The following is an 18597-nucleotide window of genomic DNA, read 5'->3' on the forward strand; positions in this document are numbered from 1 at the left end:
TGCCTGGGTTGTGTGAATGGAAACGTCGGGGTTGGAAGTTGAAAAATTGCTTTTTCATTGCATCTTTTGATAAAAATTGAACTTTTGCTTGAAGCCGATAGTGTTTGTAAGATACAGTCATAAACTTTTGAATGCAAAACAATATGAAGTATTCACGTGCATAGAAAACATTGCTTTTGTGTTGTATAATTCTTTTTGCCTTTAATTGCAAGTAACAACACAAGCTTTGTTTATACTTTTACTTTAAAACGTCGTGGTAAGATTGAGACGGCGCTGTTGAAATTTGGAAAGCGCTAAACTTTCATTGTCAGGATTCGAAGGTAAGTTTTAATAGATTTTTGAATCAGTTCTCAGATTGATTATCAAAAAGAACAAAAAAATTGTGAGTAATCTTTTTTCAAATACCAAAAAAAAACTGGAAAACATAGAAGCCGAAGCAAAATTGTCAATTTAATGCTCTTGAAAATAAAATCAACTGCAATGATACCTGGAGAATTATCATTACAGAAAGTTAACAAAGGTGACAAACGTTTAATTAATTCCACGCTCAATGTGAAATTTTTCACCGAGAGCAGACATTACTGCGATTTACCTGGGATTTTACCCAACGCCAATTTACCGTCATAGTCACTTTACCCAACTAAACGGAAATTAATTTCCTGTGATAGCGTGGTCAATATCCTACTATGCCATTTGTAATTGTAGCTGCAATATTTGACCACCTTGAGAAATAATGGAGCATAGATTGTAGCAAGTTCATCGTATGCGTACATGAGAAGTTTTTATTCAATTGTGTTTGTCAAAATGAGTTATGGATAAGTTACTGGGTATTTTGGGCACTTTTAGGGTACTTTGGCATCTGGAAATTTGTCATGACACCTACTTTTCAGTACATTTCCTGAAAACCCATTTTACATTTACATGCATGAATAAACAAGTTTTGGAATAGCTGAGGGCTGATCTTTTCTCAAATTGAAAGGCTTAATGTTTATGTTAACCACAATTTCTATGTGTATTCAAATCACAATTTGACGACTTCAAATTCTTGCTGTGAATTTTGTTCAATAAATTATGCTTCGTTAGGCATATGTATTAAACGGACAGGGAAAATTTCAAGTTCCAAATCTTACAGAATGGTCCTGCTAACGTACTTCAAAGATTAAGCCGGTGGTTAAAGTGAAATTTGGAATGTTAACAGGACTCTAGGGAACGTGGGAGTGTAAATCGAACTGCGAGGGTTAAGGAAAATCTTTAAGGACTATTTGAAGGCATAAAGTTGGGAAAATTTTGGAAATATATGACTCATAGATCAGTAATGTCTCATGTTTCATGTTCTACGGCTTTGGAACAAATCTGAATTATTTTTACATGTCAAAACATGCGTTTTTGATTGAAGTATAACTTAAGTAGATATAACTTAAGAATTCGAGTGAGTTTTTGTTTCGTCTATAATTACTGAAATCAAAATCATGTTCAAAATGCGACATTATTTGTTTTCAATGTTTTTAAAAAGTTAGAATGGAGCTAAGGCATTTGTTTTATGTTGAATCTCTATATTTGTGAGAGAACGTTTGCTGTGCCTCAAAATTTGGTTTTTGGCCATAACAGCTAGCAAAAAGATCTTTTTTTCGGCCGACAAAAACGAAAACTCTTTAACATATTCTAGAAAATAAGTGTAGTACAATTTGAGAGACGCAGAAACAGACAACCTTACTAGCACACACACCACAAACATTACACACATAATCAAACACACAAATACGAACCCCAACACGAAAAAAAGTTTGAATTTTTTGTTTGATAACTGATCTTCACTCAAGGTTTGTCACGGTTCATTCAGGTGTTCTTTGTTTTTCTAACTAACTAGGTCTGAATTTCTTTAGGCAATTGTATCAGTAATCGTAATTTTGGTGCTAAACTTCGAAATGTAACTTTTTGAAATTTTTCGAAATATATCAATTTTGATATTTCATGAGCATAATGGGACAATTAATTTCTTGAGATCTCGAAGAGATCTGTTAAGAGCTAGATTTTAAAATACAATTTTGGTTTTGGGGACATTTAAAGTTGGTATTTTTAACAACTATTTGTGTCTGACCTCTGTTTGTGTCTGACATTTAAAGGAACTTACTCTCTCAGACCAACTCTCTCTTTCTCTCCCACACGTTACATATGCATCCAAACACACATGCACCAACACAAGCGCCCGCACACAAAATTACAAATGCAAACCCCGACGCCGAAAGGAAACTTTTTTTGTAATTCAGTTTGGCAATACCTTTACTCATGGTTCGTCACCCTTCATTTCTATTTATATCTTTTTTGTTTTATCTGAGGAACTGGATGTAGAATTATTGAACAAATTGTAGCGACCATTGTTTATTTGACACTAATATTGTCATTGAGCTTTTTGAAACCTTTCCAACTGTTATATCATATTTGACGTTTCAAGAGGATATTGGTACCAATTTGCTTTTTTTTAAAAGTCCCGTGTTTTTAGTATGAGGAGTTCAATGTTCCATGAGCGATAGTATTTTTATTTTTTAAATTTAGAAAGTTGAACACAGACTGGAGGAGGTCAGTTCAAAGAGCTATTTCAAAATACAGAATTGAAAAATGATTTTCTTCATATTTTAAAAAAAGATTATGACCATGTGTTTTAAGATCTTCAACCTGGCGATCTATAGGCTCTCTAACTCTGAATTTCGCTGGTATGGTTTGTTACTAGAGGAGTTTAGTAAGAACGATCTGCTCTGACACAATATTTGGAATACAATAAAAAAAGAGAAGAAAAGATTTCCTAATATACTTTTCAACAATGAATTTTGTTGATTTGTTGTTCATTCTATGAAAACGGTATTTGATACGTCTTCGCGTTTTTATAACCACTGAAGTGTTCAGTTCTACTGAAATGAAATGAACTATTTGCAAAAAACTCTAGAATTTAGAAAATGTGTTTTTCTGCTGTTTTTTTGCCTTTTTGAAAGTTGATTTCGGCAATTTTGAGAGCTCTAAATTGAATAAGTCTTCTGTTTTCCAAGAAAGTTCAGGTTCATTCCCGAAAAATGTAGTTCTAATGATAGTTTTTAATCGCAGAGAACAGAGACGGATAAAAAAATGTCTTCAACAAGTTTTGAAGAACTATTTTCGAATTTTTTGGTCAAATAGTTTAAATCACTATTTTTAGGCTTGAAACTAAAGAATTGCTCGTGACAATCAGAACTCCCTTTAACCTAAGTAATTAAAGCTTCAAATTTTTTTTTGTTTAGTTTTATCCTAATTTTTGACTCGATATTTTCTACGCGATGCGTAAAAAAGTGAAAATTTGACAAAGAAAAAAGCCAGTCCCGCTTATATATTTCAACAATTCGAAAAAAGTTGGAGGAATAAAAAATGGCGCCTTTTGAAGCTGCTAAATGTTATAAGATCAAAAAACCGGAATTGATAGAAAGGCTCAATTATTGACATGAATCGAGAATTTTTTAGCGTATACAGGTTTAAATTGAATTCTTTCTGTCACTGCTGGTATAGTTCTATTATCTCTTTTCAAAATAAAAATTTTCAAAATTGCTGAGTAGCCTAATTTTTTGCTGAAAATGAATGCTCAATTGTTGTTAATAAAGCGGCAAGCAAAAAATGATAGCTACTCTTTGTGACAAATTATTAAAATCTGTTAAGAAAAAGAAAATGTGGGGAATTACTGTGAAATTACGTAGTTCTGAAAACAAGATTTTTTGATGTATTTTTCTCTATTTAACCGAACCAATGTTTATTTTGCAAGATCTTTGGAGACAATTGTTATCTTGCAAGAAAATTTAGTGCAAAAATCGAGCCTCAGAGTTGTCCGAACACGGAACCTGTGCATAGGAACATCTGCATTACATAGAACAAGGGCTATCAAAACCAACACAACCAGGACAATGGCGTCCAAGGGCGATGTTGGTGGTGTTGAGATTAAATCCTTGAACCTGGTGTTGATTCTGGGTTCAGTGAGAGAAGAGAGAAACGGAGAGAGGGTTGCAAGATATGTCTCGGAATGTCTGGCTGCGAAGGGGCACAAAGTCCACATACTAGGTAGGTGCGCAATAAATATTTCCGTCAGGCTGGCCCTGGTCGAGGCGTCACGTTTGGTAGCCATTGAAATGTGCCAAATTTTAGGAGAATTGTAATGAAAAAACGCATGAGTGCCTTAGTCAGATGTCTCTTTAAACAGTCTTTGTTAATCGGAAAGATCAGCTCAAATCAGGAAAACGTCAAAACATCACTTAGGCCAGAATTTGGACCTGCAACCCAAACAATCGGGTTTTAAATGCCATCAGATGCTGCAGTACAATATTGATGAGCAGCGCAACTGTCTTTTGGAATTGTTTTTCAGTTCTTCCAGCTTATTGAGTGAGACGACGATGTGTTATAATTTCATAATGGTAAACATACCCTAATGGGGCTGAGGTTATATTTTTGTGTGGAGGTTATAATGGGAAAAACCCGAATTGTGATTAACCTTAAAAATACCACGTGATCGCAACGATGCTTTGCATATGTTCAGCACAAAAATCTTAGTAGCCGGAGGGCCGGAGGGCCTTGACTCGAGGGTGTTTGCGCCCGTGTTGTGGGCATAAGGCGGTCTAGCTGAGTTGAGCTGACTCGACTTTTTAGTGCCTGACAATATTTTAACCTTGATTCTTTGAGATCTAATATTAGTACGTTTGGAGGCCTATTTGTTCATCTAAATATTAGACTTTAAGGCGCTTTTTTGAGCTATTTTTGCTTTTTTTGCCCTGCTGGATGCTTTTTTGGCAGTTTTGTAATCATATTTCATGTTCATAAAATCTGGGGAATTTTTCGGTTGATTTTTGCTATTTTCGTGATTTACTTGATCTTTCAATTCAACAGATTCCAATTTTGAGTTGTGTTTTCTAAAAAATTGGTTTATTTTAATCAAATTTTTGCACATTTTCCTCTCCTTTATTTAAGCTTTTTTGGCTTATTTCTTCTAGATAAGGCATTTGACCATAGCTTTTCTTGTACTATATAGGTATTTCTACTAAGACTTAACACTTCAAGGTTTTATACATTGCAATTTTTACTGAACAAAATTATATAGATTTTTATTTTCTCTTCGATTTTTCGTTGTTTGCCTTTTTTATTATTGTTTTGCGTTTCTCTGACTAGGGTTACGAAATATATTGATTGAGCAGAAGAATTTATTAAAACGTTCCCAGAATAACGTTTTTTTGAGTTACACGTTTAACAATTTCATAACTTTTTTATTAATAGCCGCGAAGCGATAGCTGAGGCTATTATTGGCCTTCTCTTGGTTTTTTACAATTCAAAGAGTTTGAATTGTATTGGGACGCTGTCTTTTTTTTTAAGATCTGTTCACACATTTTCATGATTTTTGAAGTCAAATTGGAGTAGTGATTTTGGTCACGCCGAAACAGGAAGTGGAGCGAAAAAGCGAGTGGTTTTGCGGCGTGAAATTTTTTCGCTCTAAATTTAAAGTAGAGTGAGAAAACGGTGTTTGAACAAAAATTCGCTTTCTCGATGGTTTTTTGTTCACATGCGGCAATTTCACTTTGATTTTTACTGGTTTTTTTCGATTTTTTGGATCGGATTTTTTTCTAAATGGTTTTCCCAATCCGTTCATAGTCCGTTCAAGGTCTAGTTTTCTGTTTAGTCAGTGAAAATTCTTTGAATTGTGCGTCAGGACTTGTCCTGCTATGTTTTTTTATTTCGTCGTCGCGATTTTTGTTACGACCATATGACGTCACAACCACTTAAATCTGCTTTTTGTTCATTCGTTCATGCAATTTCAACTGAAGTGCGTGTGTGACGTCATTTTTCGCTCTTAGTGGAGCGAGTTTTTTCATTTGCGTGATTAAATTTTTAGTCATACTTGATTACCTAACTCTCAAAAATGAATTCCTCACTTTGAAATCGACTTTTATTTACTTTAATTCAAAGAGATAAGGTCAAATGGGTGTGTGTCACTCTAATTGAAGGTTATTAGAAAGCAGCTAATAGAGGCAGCAAAAACTTATACAGATTTTTAATCAAAATATAACATATCAGCCTTCAATGAAAAGACGAATTTTTTTGGTCTGTCTTTTTTACTGTCTTTTTGAGACTGCAGATCTAAGAAGCTATTGCGGCTATTTTCTGGCAATCTGCCAGCTATGTTTTTCTTTTTCTTCCCCTTTCCTCACTTTCCTCTGTATGTAGCGTTTCTTTGGTTTTTATATCAAAGGGTGATCAGTTATTGATTGAAGATTATTTTTATTGCGAATTGTTTGGCATTAGTGGTTTGGATGACGCAACTTAGGATGGAAATTTTTTAGTTATTTTCCAAAGTATATTTTCGTTTCTCATGTTATTTTTCCTCTGTTATTGTTTGAAATGATTCGTAGATTTAATTATCAGGCTCATTTTCTTCTTTGAGTGGTTCGTGTGTAATTCGAGTTGGTTCCGGAGTGGTCTTGGAAGACGAAATAACTCGTTCACGAAAACCATCTATAATTGTTTGCAAAGCCTTCAAGTTTCCAAAGCCTAAGGAAGCGTACCGCGGGGCGCCCTTGTCGAGTGCTCTTTTCACTCCTAAAATCGGTCGGCCATGGTTTTTCCATGAGTCGGCAAACAAAAAGCAGTAAACTTAACTTCATTTTTGATTATTCAATTATTATGGTTCCTCAGATCCGCAGGAGATAAAACTCCCCCTCCTCCAAGCCCCAATCCACTTCCGTAAACCGGAGGATATTCCCCCAGTTCTCTCGGAGACTAACAGGAAGATATCAGAAGCAGATGGGGTGGTATTGGTAAGCTGTGAGTACAACAGAACTGCTCCTCCTGCAATGACAAACTTCCTGGCCCATTTCCCACCCGCTAGTTTCAAGTACAAACCCACTGCTGTCGTCACCTACTCTGCTGGTAAGTACTTAGAATTATAGATATGGGTAATGGAAAAAAGTTGCTCAACGTAGATAGTTTGTTCCATAATTATATTGCTCACTTCGTTACTGATATTATAAAAACCTTCAGACACACACTTGTTTAGACCTCAACTTATGAACAAACCACGCTCCATAAAAAAATGTTAAGACCTTTCTCGACCTAAAACATTACGGAAAACGAACTACTGAAAAAGAACATGTTCGACCTAGATTGCCTAAAAAAGAACTTTTACTCAATTTCACCAAGTGTGGTTAACATAACAATTATAGCCATATTGAGCCATCTCTATAAACATCTCTATGAAACATAAAACTTTTCGAATAAACGCTGAGCCCAAAAAACGAACAATGAGAAAGAACCAACAAAATGCGCATTACTATGAGCATACAACTATAGTACCAAAAAGCTACTTACGACTAACGAATTTTTAAAAAGAACCACAGACATCAATAATTCATTATTAGTTGAAATCAGTTCTGTAGTTACGAGACACGTTTTCAGCGTTTTAAACACCTATTAGACTGTTGGTATAGTGTTCACACAATCTTCTAACGAAATCTTCTAACGTAGTTCAAAATTGCCCATAATTTTAAAATTGGATTCAGGTTGCGGCTATTTGCTTATAATCCCGCCCCTTCCGCTCTTTTTAGTTGAAGAAAATGCTGACAATCTTTGATTTGTTCACGGGAATATCATCTTGCTGAAAATTATACCTTTGAAATTTCCATTTTTTTGTCGTTATTTTTCGAAATTCCGAGGTAAACTGGAACCGATAGCCTGTTTGAACATCTCATGAATCATTCATCTGATTGTATCCATCCGATTTTCTTCCATCTGATTGTATTGTACCTCAAAACATAATTGATCGTTTTTCCCAAAAAATCTTGTTATTTTCAAACAACTCGCACAATTCCTTGGCTGGAGACACCTTGAGCCTATTTCTTTTTTATATCGTCTGTATGCATACTGTTTACGATATCTTGATTTAAAACTGAGTTGATTTGGATTTGTCCGTGAAAAACGGACATTTCGAATCGCGACAGCGTGACATTAAAAGAACAAAGCAGCTTAGCCATATTCTCTGTGTAAAAGGAGACAATTAGAGTAAAAGCTCGTCTAGTACTTCAAAATTTCACGTATTTTTTCACGCAAATTAAACGGTTTGAGCAAAAGTAATTCTTGAAGAGCACAACTTGTGCTGTACGTAGCTTTTTGGTACAATAGTGTATTTTTCAGATAATGGCTTCAAGCCTAGACGTTTTCAGTCTGTCAGAGAAACAATTCTATAAAATCCATTAGTATACCTGACTGCCATTAGTATACCTGTTTGACTGCCATTTGGTTTGACTGCCATTAGTATACCTCCTTTGCAAAAACTGGATAACCCAAAAACAGTAAACGAATACAGGTGCCGATTTGTTTTTTCCCATGGTCTTACTGTTTTTTATTTTGTGTGATTCAAAGTAAGCATAAATGAAAAGAGGAACTTTTTGGTTGATCAGTATTTGACTGGGGTCTAAGGGAATGTCTACTTCGAATCGGTTCCAGAGTCTTCCGCTATGTTCTTTTTAAGATCTCTTCACACATCTTAAATATTTTTGAACTCAAATGCAAGTAATGATTTTGGTCATGCCAAAACTGGAAGTGGAGCGAAATAGCAAGATGTTTTTTTGCGATGTGAATATTAGATGGTGGTTGAACAAAAGTTCGCTTTCTCGCTAGCGGTTTTTTGAGAAGTGCGTCATTTTGACATTGATTTTTACTGTTTTTCGATTGTTTTGAATCTGATTTATGAGTTATTTTGGATCTGATTTTCATAATCCATTCATAGTTGATTCTACGTCTAGTTTTTTGTTTAGTCAATGAAAAAACTTTGAATTGTGTCAGGACTTGTCATTTTCTGTTTTTTTTGGTTTTTAAATATATCAATTGTGAGATTGTGAAATTAATAAACCATAAAAAATTTACCGAAAATCCTCCGATGTTTCAAATTTTCAAAAACCACTTTTATGTTTTATAGCTTTGATGTTGTTCCAAACGCTTACATCGGTTTCAATTTTGTATTCTTCATTTTTGAAGTTTGCACGCGACAATTTCATCTTAATAGAGACAAAAGTATTTCCATATTCTCAGCAAAATATTGACTAGTCGAGACAGAAACATCGTACGTGAATGATAGCGGCTCAAATCTGTACTTATTCATGTACGATCAGTTTTGTGACAGTGTTTCGAGTTGACATAGTTAGGATGTTCTTTCTACTATTCTATCAAACTAAACTTTTGTGGCTTTCTTGTCAGCCGAGAAGATTTATACCATTGCTATCTCGCGACAATTTATGTCTAGACAACCAATAAGCATATGTAAAATTTCAGTGAGCATATGTCAGTTTTGTTATCAAAAGCAATAGTCAAAACTAACGATATCTTGATTTAAAACTGAGTTGATTTGGATTTGTCCGTGAAAAACGGACATTTCGAATCGCGACAGCGTGACATTAAAAGAACAAAGCAGCTTAGCCATATTCTCTGTGTAAAAGGAGACAATTAGAGTAAAAGCTCGTCTAGTACTTCAAAATTTCACGTATTTTTTCACGCAAATTAAACGGTTTGAGCAAAAGTAATTCTTGAAGAGCACAACTTGTGCTGTACGTAGCTTTTTGGTACAATAGTGTATTTTTCAGATAATGGCTTCAAGCCTAGACGTTTTCAGTCTGTCAGAGAAACAATTCTATAAAATGCATTAGTATACCTGACTGCCATTAGTATACCTGTTTGACTGCCATTTGGTTTGACTGCCATTAGTATACCTCCTTTGCAAAAACTGGATAACCCAAAAACAGTAAACGAATACAGGTGCCGATTTGTTTTTTCCCATGGTCTTACTGTTTTTTATTTTGTGTGATTCAAAGTAAGCATAAATGAAAAGAGGAACTTTTTGGTTGATCAGTATTTGACTGGGGTCTAAGGGAATGTCTACTTCGAATCGGTTCCAGAGTCTTCCGCTATGTTCTTTTTAAGATCTCTTCACACATCTTAAATATTTTTGAACTCAAATGCAAGTAATGATTTTGGTCATGCCAAAACTGGAAGTGGAGCGAAATAGCAAGATGTTTTTTTGCGATGTGAATATTAGATGGTGGTTGAACAAAAGTTCGCTTTCTCGCTAGCGGTTTTTTGAGAAGTGCGTCATTTTGACATTGATTTTTACTGTTTTTCGATTGTTTTGAATCTGATTTATGAGTTATTTTGGATCTGATTTTCATAATCCATTCATAGTTGATTCTACGTCTAGTTTTTTGTTTAGTCAATGAAAAAACTTTGAATTGTGTCAGGACTTGTCATTTTCTGTTTTTTTTGGTTTTTAAATATATCAATTGTGAGATTGTGAAATTAATAAACCATAAAAAATTTACCGAAAATCCTCCGATGTTTCAAATTTTCAAAAACCACTTTTATGTTTTATAGCTTTGATGTTGTTCCAAACGCTTACATCGGTTTCAATTTTGTATTCTTCATTTTTGAAGTTTGCACGCGACAATTTCATCTTAATAGAGACAAAAGTATTTCCATATTCTCAGCAAAATATTGACTAGTCGAGACAGAAACATCGTACGTGAATGATAGCGGCTCAAATCTGTACTTATTCATGTACGATCAGTTTTGTGACAGTGTTTCGAGTTGACATAGTTAGGATGTTCTTTCTACTATTCTATCAAACTAAACTTTTGTGGCTTTCTTGTCAGCCGAGAAGATTTATACCATTGCTATCTCGCGACAATTTATGTCTAGACAACCAATAAGCATATGTAAAATTTCAGTGAGCATATGTCAGTTTTGTTATCAAAAGCAATAGTCAAAACTAACGATATCTTGATTTAAAACTGAGTTGATTTGGATTTGTCCGTGAAAAACGGACATTTCGAATCGCGACAGCGTGACATTAAAAGAACAAAGCAGCTTAGCCATATTCTCTGTGTAAAAGGAGACAATTAGAGTAAAAGCTCGTCTAGTACTTCAAAATTTCACGTATTTTTTCACGCAAATTAAACGGTTTGAGCAAAAGTAATTCTTGAAGAGCACAACTTGTGCTGTACGTAGCTTTTTGGTACAATAGTGTATTTTTCAGATAATGGCTTCAAGCCTAGACGTTTTCAGTCTGTCAGAGAAACAATTCTATAAAATGCATTAGTATACCTGACTGCCATTAGTATACCTGTTTGACTGCCATTTGGTTTGACTGCCATTAGTATACCTCCTTTGCAAAAACTGGATAACCCAAAAACAGTAAACGAATACAGGTGCCGATTTGTTTTTTCCCATGGTCTTACTGTTTTTTATTTTGTGTGATTCAAAGTAAGCATAAATGAAAAGAGGAACTTTTTGGTTGATCAGTATTTGACTGGGGTCTAAGGGAATGTCTACTTCGAATCGGTTCCAGAGTCTTCCGCTATGTTCTTTTTAAGATCTCTTCACACATCTTAAATATTTTTGAACTCAAATGCAAGTAATGATTTTGGTCATGCCAAAACTGGAAGTGGAGCGAAATAGCAAGATGTTTTTTTGCGATGTGAATATTAGATGGTGGTTGAACAAAAGTTCGCTTTCTCGCTAGCGGTTTTTTGAGAAGTGCGTCATTTTGACATTGATTTTTACTGTTTTTCGATTGTTTTGAATCTGATTTATGAGTTATTTTGGATCTGATTTTCATAATCCATTCATAGTTGATTCTACGTCTAGTTTTTTGTTTAGTCAATGAAAAAACTTTGAATTGTGTCAGGACTTGTCATTTTCTGTTTTTTTTTGGTTTTTAAATATATCAATTGTGAGATTGTGAAATTAATAAACCATAAAAAATTTACCGAAAATCCTCCGATGTTTCAAATTTTCAAAAACCACTTTTATGTTTTATAGCTTTGATGTTGTTCCAAACGCTTACATCGGTTTCAATTTTGTATTCTTCATTTTTGAAGTTTGCACGCGACAATTTCATCTTAATAGAGACAAAAGTATTTCCATATTCTCAGCAAAATATTGACTAGTCGAGACAGAAACATCGTACGTGAATGATAGCGGCTCAAATCTGTACTTATTCATGTACGATCAGTTTTGTGACAGTGTTTCGAGTTGACATAGTTAGGATGTTCTTTCTACTATTCTATCAAACTAAACTTTTGTGGCTTTCTTGTCAGCCGAGAAGATTTATACCATTGCTATCTCGCGACAATTTATGTCTAGACAACCAATAAGCATATGTAAAATTTCAGTGAGCATATGTCAGTTTTGTTATCAAAAGCAATAGTCAAAACTAACTCGACGAAAACATGTATGTAATTACGAGATATATTAAGATAACATTTAGGTTATAAACTAATTTTTACATGCCGGTGCGAAAATCTTCAAATGGCTTGTTTGATGTAGAGACATTATTCAATATTAACTGAGCTTAATTGTCTGCATTTTTTTTGCTTTGTCAAATAAACATTTTTAAATTAATTCATTCAAGTAGGTTAAACATTGGAAGGATAAGCATTGAAATCTATTTTAAACGAAGATGTATTTTGTGAAAAACTTCTCACTGTATACGAGAACTAAATATGTAAAGCACTATATTGATTTTCCAGAACCATAACACTATGCAAAAATACTGCGAGAACAATCTTAATCGAAAACGTGGAATGACAAATACCGCATCCACTTCCATTCAAACTTCTATTCAAAAACTGGCGGTTATCATAAAAAGATTTTGTTTTAGCATACAGGTTTAGTGCTTTCAGGACAAACGTAACCATCTAAGAAATAATGGGTTTAAGTTTGATTGTTGGGTGGCGAATATAGGGAGTAAGTTTAAAAAGCTTATAAAAAGTTCTTCAAAGCTTATAAAACATAGGGCTAGTGACAGGCCAAAAATTTGATCGTGTTGTCTGACCGACAAGGTTTCTAGTACCCTGAAATCAACTCAACGGCCAATATATTGCTCTTTGACTGATTGAAGTCAAATATACTTTGCTAAAACGGGACATTTTTTGTTTGGGATCTTTTTTACAACTGAAAGAGGATTATTAGTGATGCGTCTTTTTTAGGAGAAACTCCTGAATAAAATTTAAGAGCGGAGATAACAGAGAGTGGTGATACTTTATTCTCAGATATAGTGAAAAAACTGGGCGAAAAAAAATACGGAACTCGTGCTCAGATGAGACAATTAATAGCAGATTTTTTAGTTTTTGTCGTCTTCTGAATTTTTAACTAGGCCCAACAGTGAGGGGACTCTGTCGCCCAGAAGATCGATCAAATAATATAAACCAAAGGTTTTGAATTGGTGAAGCAAGCGTTACTTCGTTACTCTGGAATTTCCCCTCTTCCACTCTTATATGCTGTTGCCAATTAGATTGCCTTGAAATAAGTTAATTCACAATTGAGCTCGTAATATCAATTCTAGTTATATGGATAACAAAGGTAAGAGAATGACTTGCACATCAATGAAAAAGACAAATTCAAGACAATTTGTAATAGTAAACAAAATAATAATACCAATATCCGTGGTTCGCTTTCCCAAATTGAACTAAACCAAAAACGCTCACAGTATCCCAACTGATCTTGCGATTACAATTCTTTTAAGGTTTAGTCCCACTAAACGAACTACTTTCTCTCGCTTGTTCGAAACCAAAATTCTGAATTTCTCCCAAAATCTCCAAAGTCTGTTTCTCTCTCCCTCTCTCTCTCTCTCATGCAAGCATGCTATGCAAACAACCCAATATCAAACTATGGTCTGTTATTAAACTGCTAGCAACCATTGTTCAACTTTCTCCTTATCTTAAGTAAACAACCTTTGGACTCTTATGTAAACAAATCCACTCCACTTTATCTCATATATGCACTTGACATGTCAATCAGTGTTTGCTTTGTAAACGTTGAACGTTGCTCTGAAAAGTACTTATTCCTTTATTTCCGCTATCAAATTAACTAGCTGCAATCAATACCTGTCAAAAATCATGTGATGAATAAATAACCAAACTCAACCCTAAACCAAAGACCAATTTTAATTTCCAATCTTGAAACTATTTCATGCAATTTCCCAGTTAAGGACCGCCGAAAAGTCTAATATTCCTAAAAGCCCAAAAGTGTGACATCTAGAGGTCACTTAGGGGTCGATAGCCAAAGATGAAGGGTCAATTTGGTAAAAAATAATTATTGGCGCGGAAAGTCCTACCATAGTTACACCTACTCACCAATTTTTATCACCTAACTCCTAATAGAACACGAGCAATGACCGCGCACAGTTTTCATTGACCTCCCGGATGACCCCAAATTTCAGAACTCAATATCTCGGGAAGTAGTGGTCAAAACGTCTTCGGGTAAAAATTTCTAGTAAATATAGGGTAGCACCAACATGCCTTCACATGCAAGTTTCGTGACCTACCATTTAGCCGTTGCGAGTCGTTTGCAATTTGAAATTTTTAAGGAGTCGTGGGTGCCGAAACCCGAAAAGTCCGAATTCGTCAAAATTGACCGGGGTGGGTATTTTTTGTCACTAATTGTCTCAGGTTATCATATTATTACCATTTCAAAATGATTCGGACACTAAAAAATGCCAATTTCTGGTTTTCGGCACTCGGTTCAACCCGAAGCACCGACTTCCGGTCGCACCCGGAAGATAAAAATAGCACCATTAGAAAGCCCTTGAAAAGTTACACTAAACCTCCAAAAATCATAAGGCAACTACCAATACTCCACGAGCAATTAAATTTTACGTCCCGCAGCACCGGCGTGCGCTAGTTCCGTGCAGATTGATCTGGGCTCAAATCCGACTTCAAAATCGGATTCGTCGTGCCCAAATTAGTCTATCCCTATTTTTCAGGTCAATCCGACATCAACTTTTAGAGAAATTACTATTTCAATTTAGGTGCTAACTGTCTTCCGGTAAAAACAGCCTATTTACCACAGAATACCCAAAAGTGATCCTAACTCCTTTTCCATGATCATCTCATACAGTACTCTGGATTTGATACCCGTTGCAACCCTTAACTAGCTTTATCTCATACTCAAACAGTCATTTTTTCATTCAAAATATCGAAACCCTTCAAATCACGCCACTTCCGGTGCTAATAACTCGGAGTTGCGTGGTCGGGTTGGCCCAAAAAGTATACCAGCCTGAAAGGACCATTGGGTGTACCTGACATTAAAATTTCATAAGCGTCCGCTTAATATAACTCCCACATTTGCAGGGCACCAAGTTCTGCTACGCCCCTTATCTTTGTCACTTCAAAATAGCACATTTGTTTACTTCAAATTGAATTTCCAATTCTGTTCAAAGAGTCTAGTGCACTTCAAATCTTCGCTCTCTAGTTTACTTAAATAACTCACTTCGACTTTGGCCTGATGCTCAAATACAACTTTGTTAATTCAACTAAATATATCGACAGCTGAATATGCTTTTGTTCATTAATTTGTTTGTTTAAGATATATCACTCAAATCACCTCTCTGGCGCCTTCGAAACATTAACCCTTTAAGAAAGAAAGTTTATTTCGAACACCTAATTAACTTGTCTAATTTGACCTAAATTATATATCTTACTCTCCCGTGTCGTTTTACAAAAATTAAGGACTAATACAATTTTTAGTAAATTCTTTTCTACCGAAATTTTTCTGTTTGTTAGTTTACAAGCTTATATTAAGCTTTGCGTTTTGAAAAGCTTAACAAGTAGAAAGCTTTTTGTGAGAAACTGTTACGTTTGGCGCTTTAATTGACGCTTTTTAATTGATTTTGAGCTAATATTTTTTTCCGGGCTGTATTAAGTCTCGTGTTTACTTCTTGATGATGTTTTTAGTATAAAGTACTCTGTATAGTCTACCATCTGAATTTAAATCAATCAATCAATCAATCAATCAATCACAGTTGTTTGTTTTTCTTTTATCATCAATTAGACATTTAAAAGCTAGAGAAAATTTAAAATTAATCGAAAAAGATTAGGAACAAGTCTTGGATACTGCTTAGAGAAACAAAACCTCTGACTACATCATATTCAAATTACACGAGTCATAAAGCTTTCCACTGACGAACCATAATTTTCACAGTTCGAACCATACTTTTTTATAGCCAATCGGCTGACTTTTGTCTTTTCATAGATATTTGAGTCAATTGTCTTTTCATAGATATTTGTGTCAACAAATAGGTTTTTTATGGATATTTTTACATCTAAAGTTTGATAGATGTTATGTCTCTCAACTTATGAAAGGCCGAAAAGATGTTTGAAAAACTAAAATGGATTACATTCTCATTTCCGGTTCTTATCAGATGGGTACCCAGGTTTAGTCCACGACTTATGAAAAGACTTTCTAATTTTTGTGTGGGGGAAAATGATTATATATACACAACACAGTCCAGCATGTAGTTAAAGTCGAGGTAAATTTTTTCCTGGGTCCAGCTAGGGCGTTTCCACAGCAAGCTAATGTCTTGCATGGCCGTTCACGGGTTCGTGAAATGATTTGAACTCTTGAGATAAATTATTTGTCGCCAGTAGGTTTATTAAGTATACTTTTTGGCTGAATTGAACTATTTAATATAACTGTAACGTTCTTCGGTTTGTAAAAAAATGAGCTATCTCTTATTTTTCGGTCATTTTGATTACAAAAATTGAAACTTTTGATAAATATAATAGCACCTTGAATCGAGCTGACGCAATAACTTAGGGTTAAGCTAAAGTCCAGCTGCAATAACTTAGGGTCGAGCTAAAAACAGGCTGCAATAACTCAGGGTCGAGCTAAAAACAGGCTGCAATACCTCAGGGTCGAGCTAAAAACAGGCTGCAATAACTCAGGGTCGAGCTAAAAACAGGCTGCAATAACTCAGGGTCGAGCTAAAAACAGGCTGCAATAACTCAGGGTCGAGCTAAAAACAGGCTGCAATAACTTAGGGTCGAGCTAAAAACAGGCTGCAATAACTTAGGGTCGAGCTAAAAACAGGCTGCAATAACTTAGGGTCGAGCTAAAAACAGGCTGCAATAACTTAGGGTCGAGCTAAAAACAGGCTGCAATAACTCAGGGTCGAGCTAAAAACAGGCTGCAATAACTCAGGGTCGAGCTAAAAACAGGCTGCAATAACTCAGGGTCGAGCTAAAGGTCAGCTGCAAAAACTTGCGTCAAGCTAAAGTCTAGTTGAATACTGAGCTAAAGTTTTTTCATGGACATTTTTAGTCGAGTATGGTCTTTTGATACCACTTCTGGCTTGGCTCGAGCATGGTCTTTCATAAGTCGAGCGCTAAACCTGGGTTGTAAAATATTGCAAAAGAGCTTCGAAAATTAATTTCGCAGACATTGGATATGGTTTCCCGACAGCCTGATCCAAGTTCTTTGTTCGCGCTGTAATCGTCAAAGTCAATTCAAGTTTTGGTAGACCCATTTCCGAGTTTTTTAAAAAAAATTCAACCCATGGTAGAGAACAGTTATCTTGGGTCAACCATTGATCAAATTCAGCCATTTTCTGTCCGCCCAAGGTAGGCTCCGGTCATTAAATTTGATCCAAAACGTGTTCGCGGCCTATTATGGTTTCTTCTTAATACACAATTTTTGTTGATAATAGTCGATTCATAAGTCGGCCTCTCAACTATAATCCTTCTAGAAAAAAATTGTTGAGAATTTTTAGGCATCCTTTCTGGTGTGGTCTGTGCCCAACAGCTGATTACCCTCATGAACGAATTGGGCTCACCAGTAGTACCCCAGGCAGTATGTATTCCCACAGTACATGAGACGAGAACACCCAATGGAAAGACTAACAATGATCACATAGTGGGGGGAGTGAAAACACTCATTGGGAACCTCGAGTGGTATGCGGATGCACTGAGATCCCAAAGAGAGAGATTTCCAAGAATATGAAACTTGATTCCCTCAGCAGTCAGCTTTTGAATTATAATAACTATGAAGCTCGATTGCCCGAGCCGAGGTGTCAGAGTTAAAAACAAATTTTAACGCTTTGATTAAAATTTTAAATTCAACGCTTTCACCGCAAAATTGTCTAAGAAAAGTGCGGGGAATTTTCTAAATTGTCACCGTTAGTCACACTTTAGCCTACATAATTTTGCCAAAATTCCTTGGCCCGGGTAACTGGGTCAGCGATTTTGGAAAAGATCCCTGATAGAATGACAATCTATTTTGTACAAATTAGATAACTTCTTTTGTAGCAATTGTTCAGTGTGCCAGGCAGAACTGAGACGAGGTTAGGCCGAATTGAAACGAAATCCGATAATAATTAGTGAGAGGCATATCATTAAATGTAGCTCACTTATTTTAGACCAGCTTTTCAAAGTAAGAAATAAGGAGTGATATCCCAAGAAGCCATTTAAAAGGGAAAATATGACAAAATAATTGATCAAAATTCGTCTGCTGAACCAAGAGCTTCTCAAAGCACGAAGATTTAAAGCAGATTTCAAAACAAAAAGTTCAGTGTACATTTCGTGAGATTCATCAAAGAAGAACTGCCAAAAGGTGAGCAAATTGCAATTAAAGCTGCTAAAAGGAGAGTTTTTCAAAAAAGAGAGAAAGTTGTCAAATACACGTTCGAAAGATTTTGCTTCAAAATTAAAAAACGAAAAATGAAATGTTCAAAATTTTTGTACACTTCTCCGAGTGGCATTCCCATAAGACAGCAATATATTT

At 35.2% G+C, this 18597-nt stretch overlaps 1 protein-coding gene across 3 annotated transcripts; it reads left to right on the plus strand.

The window, feature by feature from the left end:
- The first annotated feature begins 162 nt into the window (after positions 1–162).
- On the plus strand, positions 163–18087 carry LOC142351461 (FMN-dependent NADPH-azoreductase-like). 3 transcript variants are annotated; one of them, XM_075403487.1, is made up of 4 exons: positions 163–320; positions 3782–4074; positions 6691–6924; positions 17588–18087. In XM_075403487.1, exons 2-4 carry the CDS (start codon positions 3921–3923, stop codon positions 17815–17817), a joined length of 618 nt encoding a protein of 205 aa, XP_075259602.1. In that variant the 5' UTR covers positions 163–320; positions 3782–3920; the 3' UTR covers positions 17818–18087. The 3 variants fall into 3 exon arrangements, with proteins under 3 accessions (XP_075259602.1, XP_075259599.1, XP_075259601.1); XM_075403484.1 differs by having other exon boundaries at positions 164–320; positions 3820–4074; XM_075403486.1 differs by having other exon boundaries at positions 164–320; positions 3868–4074.
- Positions 18088–18597: the final 510 nt, after the last annotated feature.

The sequence above is a fragment of the Convolutriloba macropyga genome, chromosome 13 (genome assembly GCF_964194025.1).
Source record: "Convolutriloba macropyga chromosome 13, txConMacr16.3, whole genome shotgun sequence".
NCBI lineage: Eukaryota > Metazoa > Xenacoelomorpha > Acoela > Convolutidae > Convolutriloba > Convolutriloba macropyga.

What these genes read in the sequence shown, in the direction of transcription:
- LOC142351461 (XM_075403487.1), top strand. Translation starts at nt 3,921, where the DNA reads ATGGCGTCCAAGGGCGATGTTGGTGGTGTTGAGATTAAATCCTTGAAC. An exon ending in GCACAAAGTCCACATACTAG is followed by an intron (nt 4,075 to 6,690) that starts GTAGGTGCGCAA and finishes ATGGTTCCTCAG; the next exon opens with ATCCGCAGGAGATAAAACTC. An exon ending in TGTCGTCACCTACTCTGCTG is followed by an intron (nt 6,925 to 17,587) that starts GTAAGTACTTAG and finishes GAGAATTTTTAG; the next exon opens with GCATCCTTTCTGGTGTGGTC.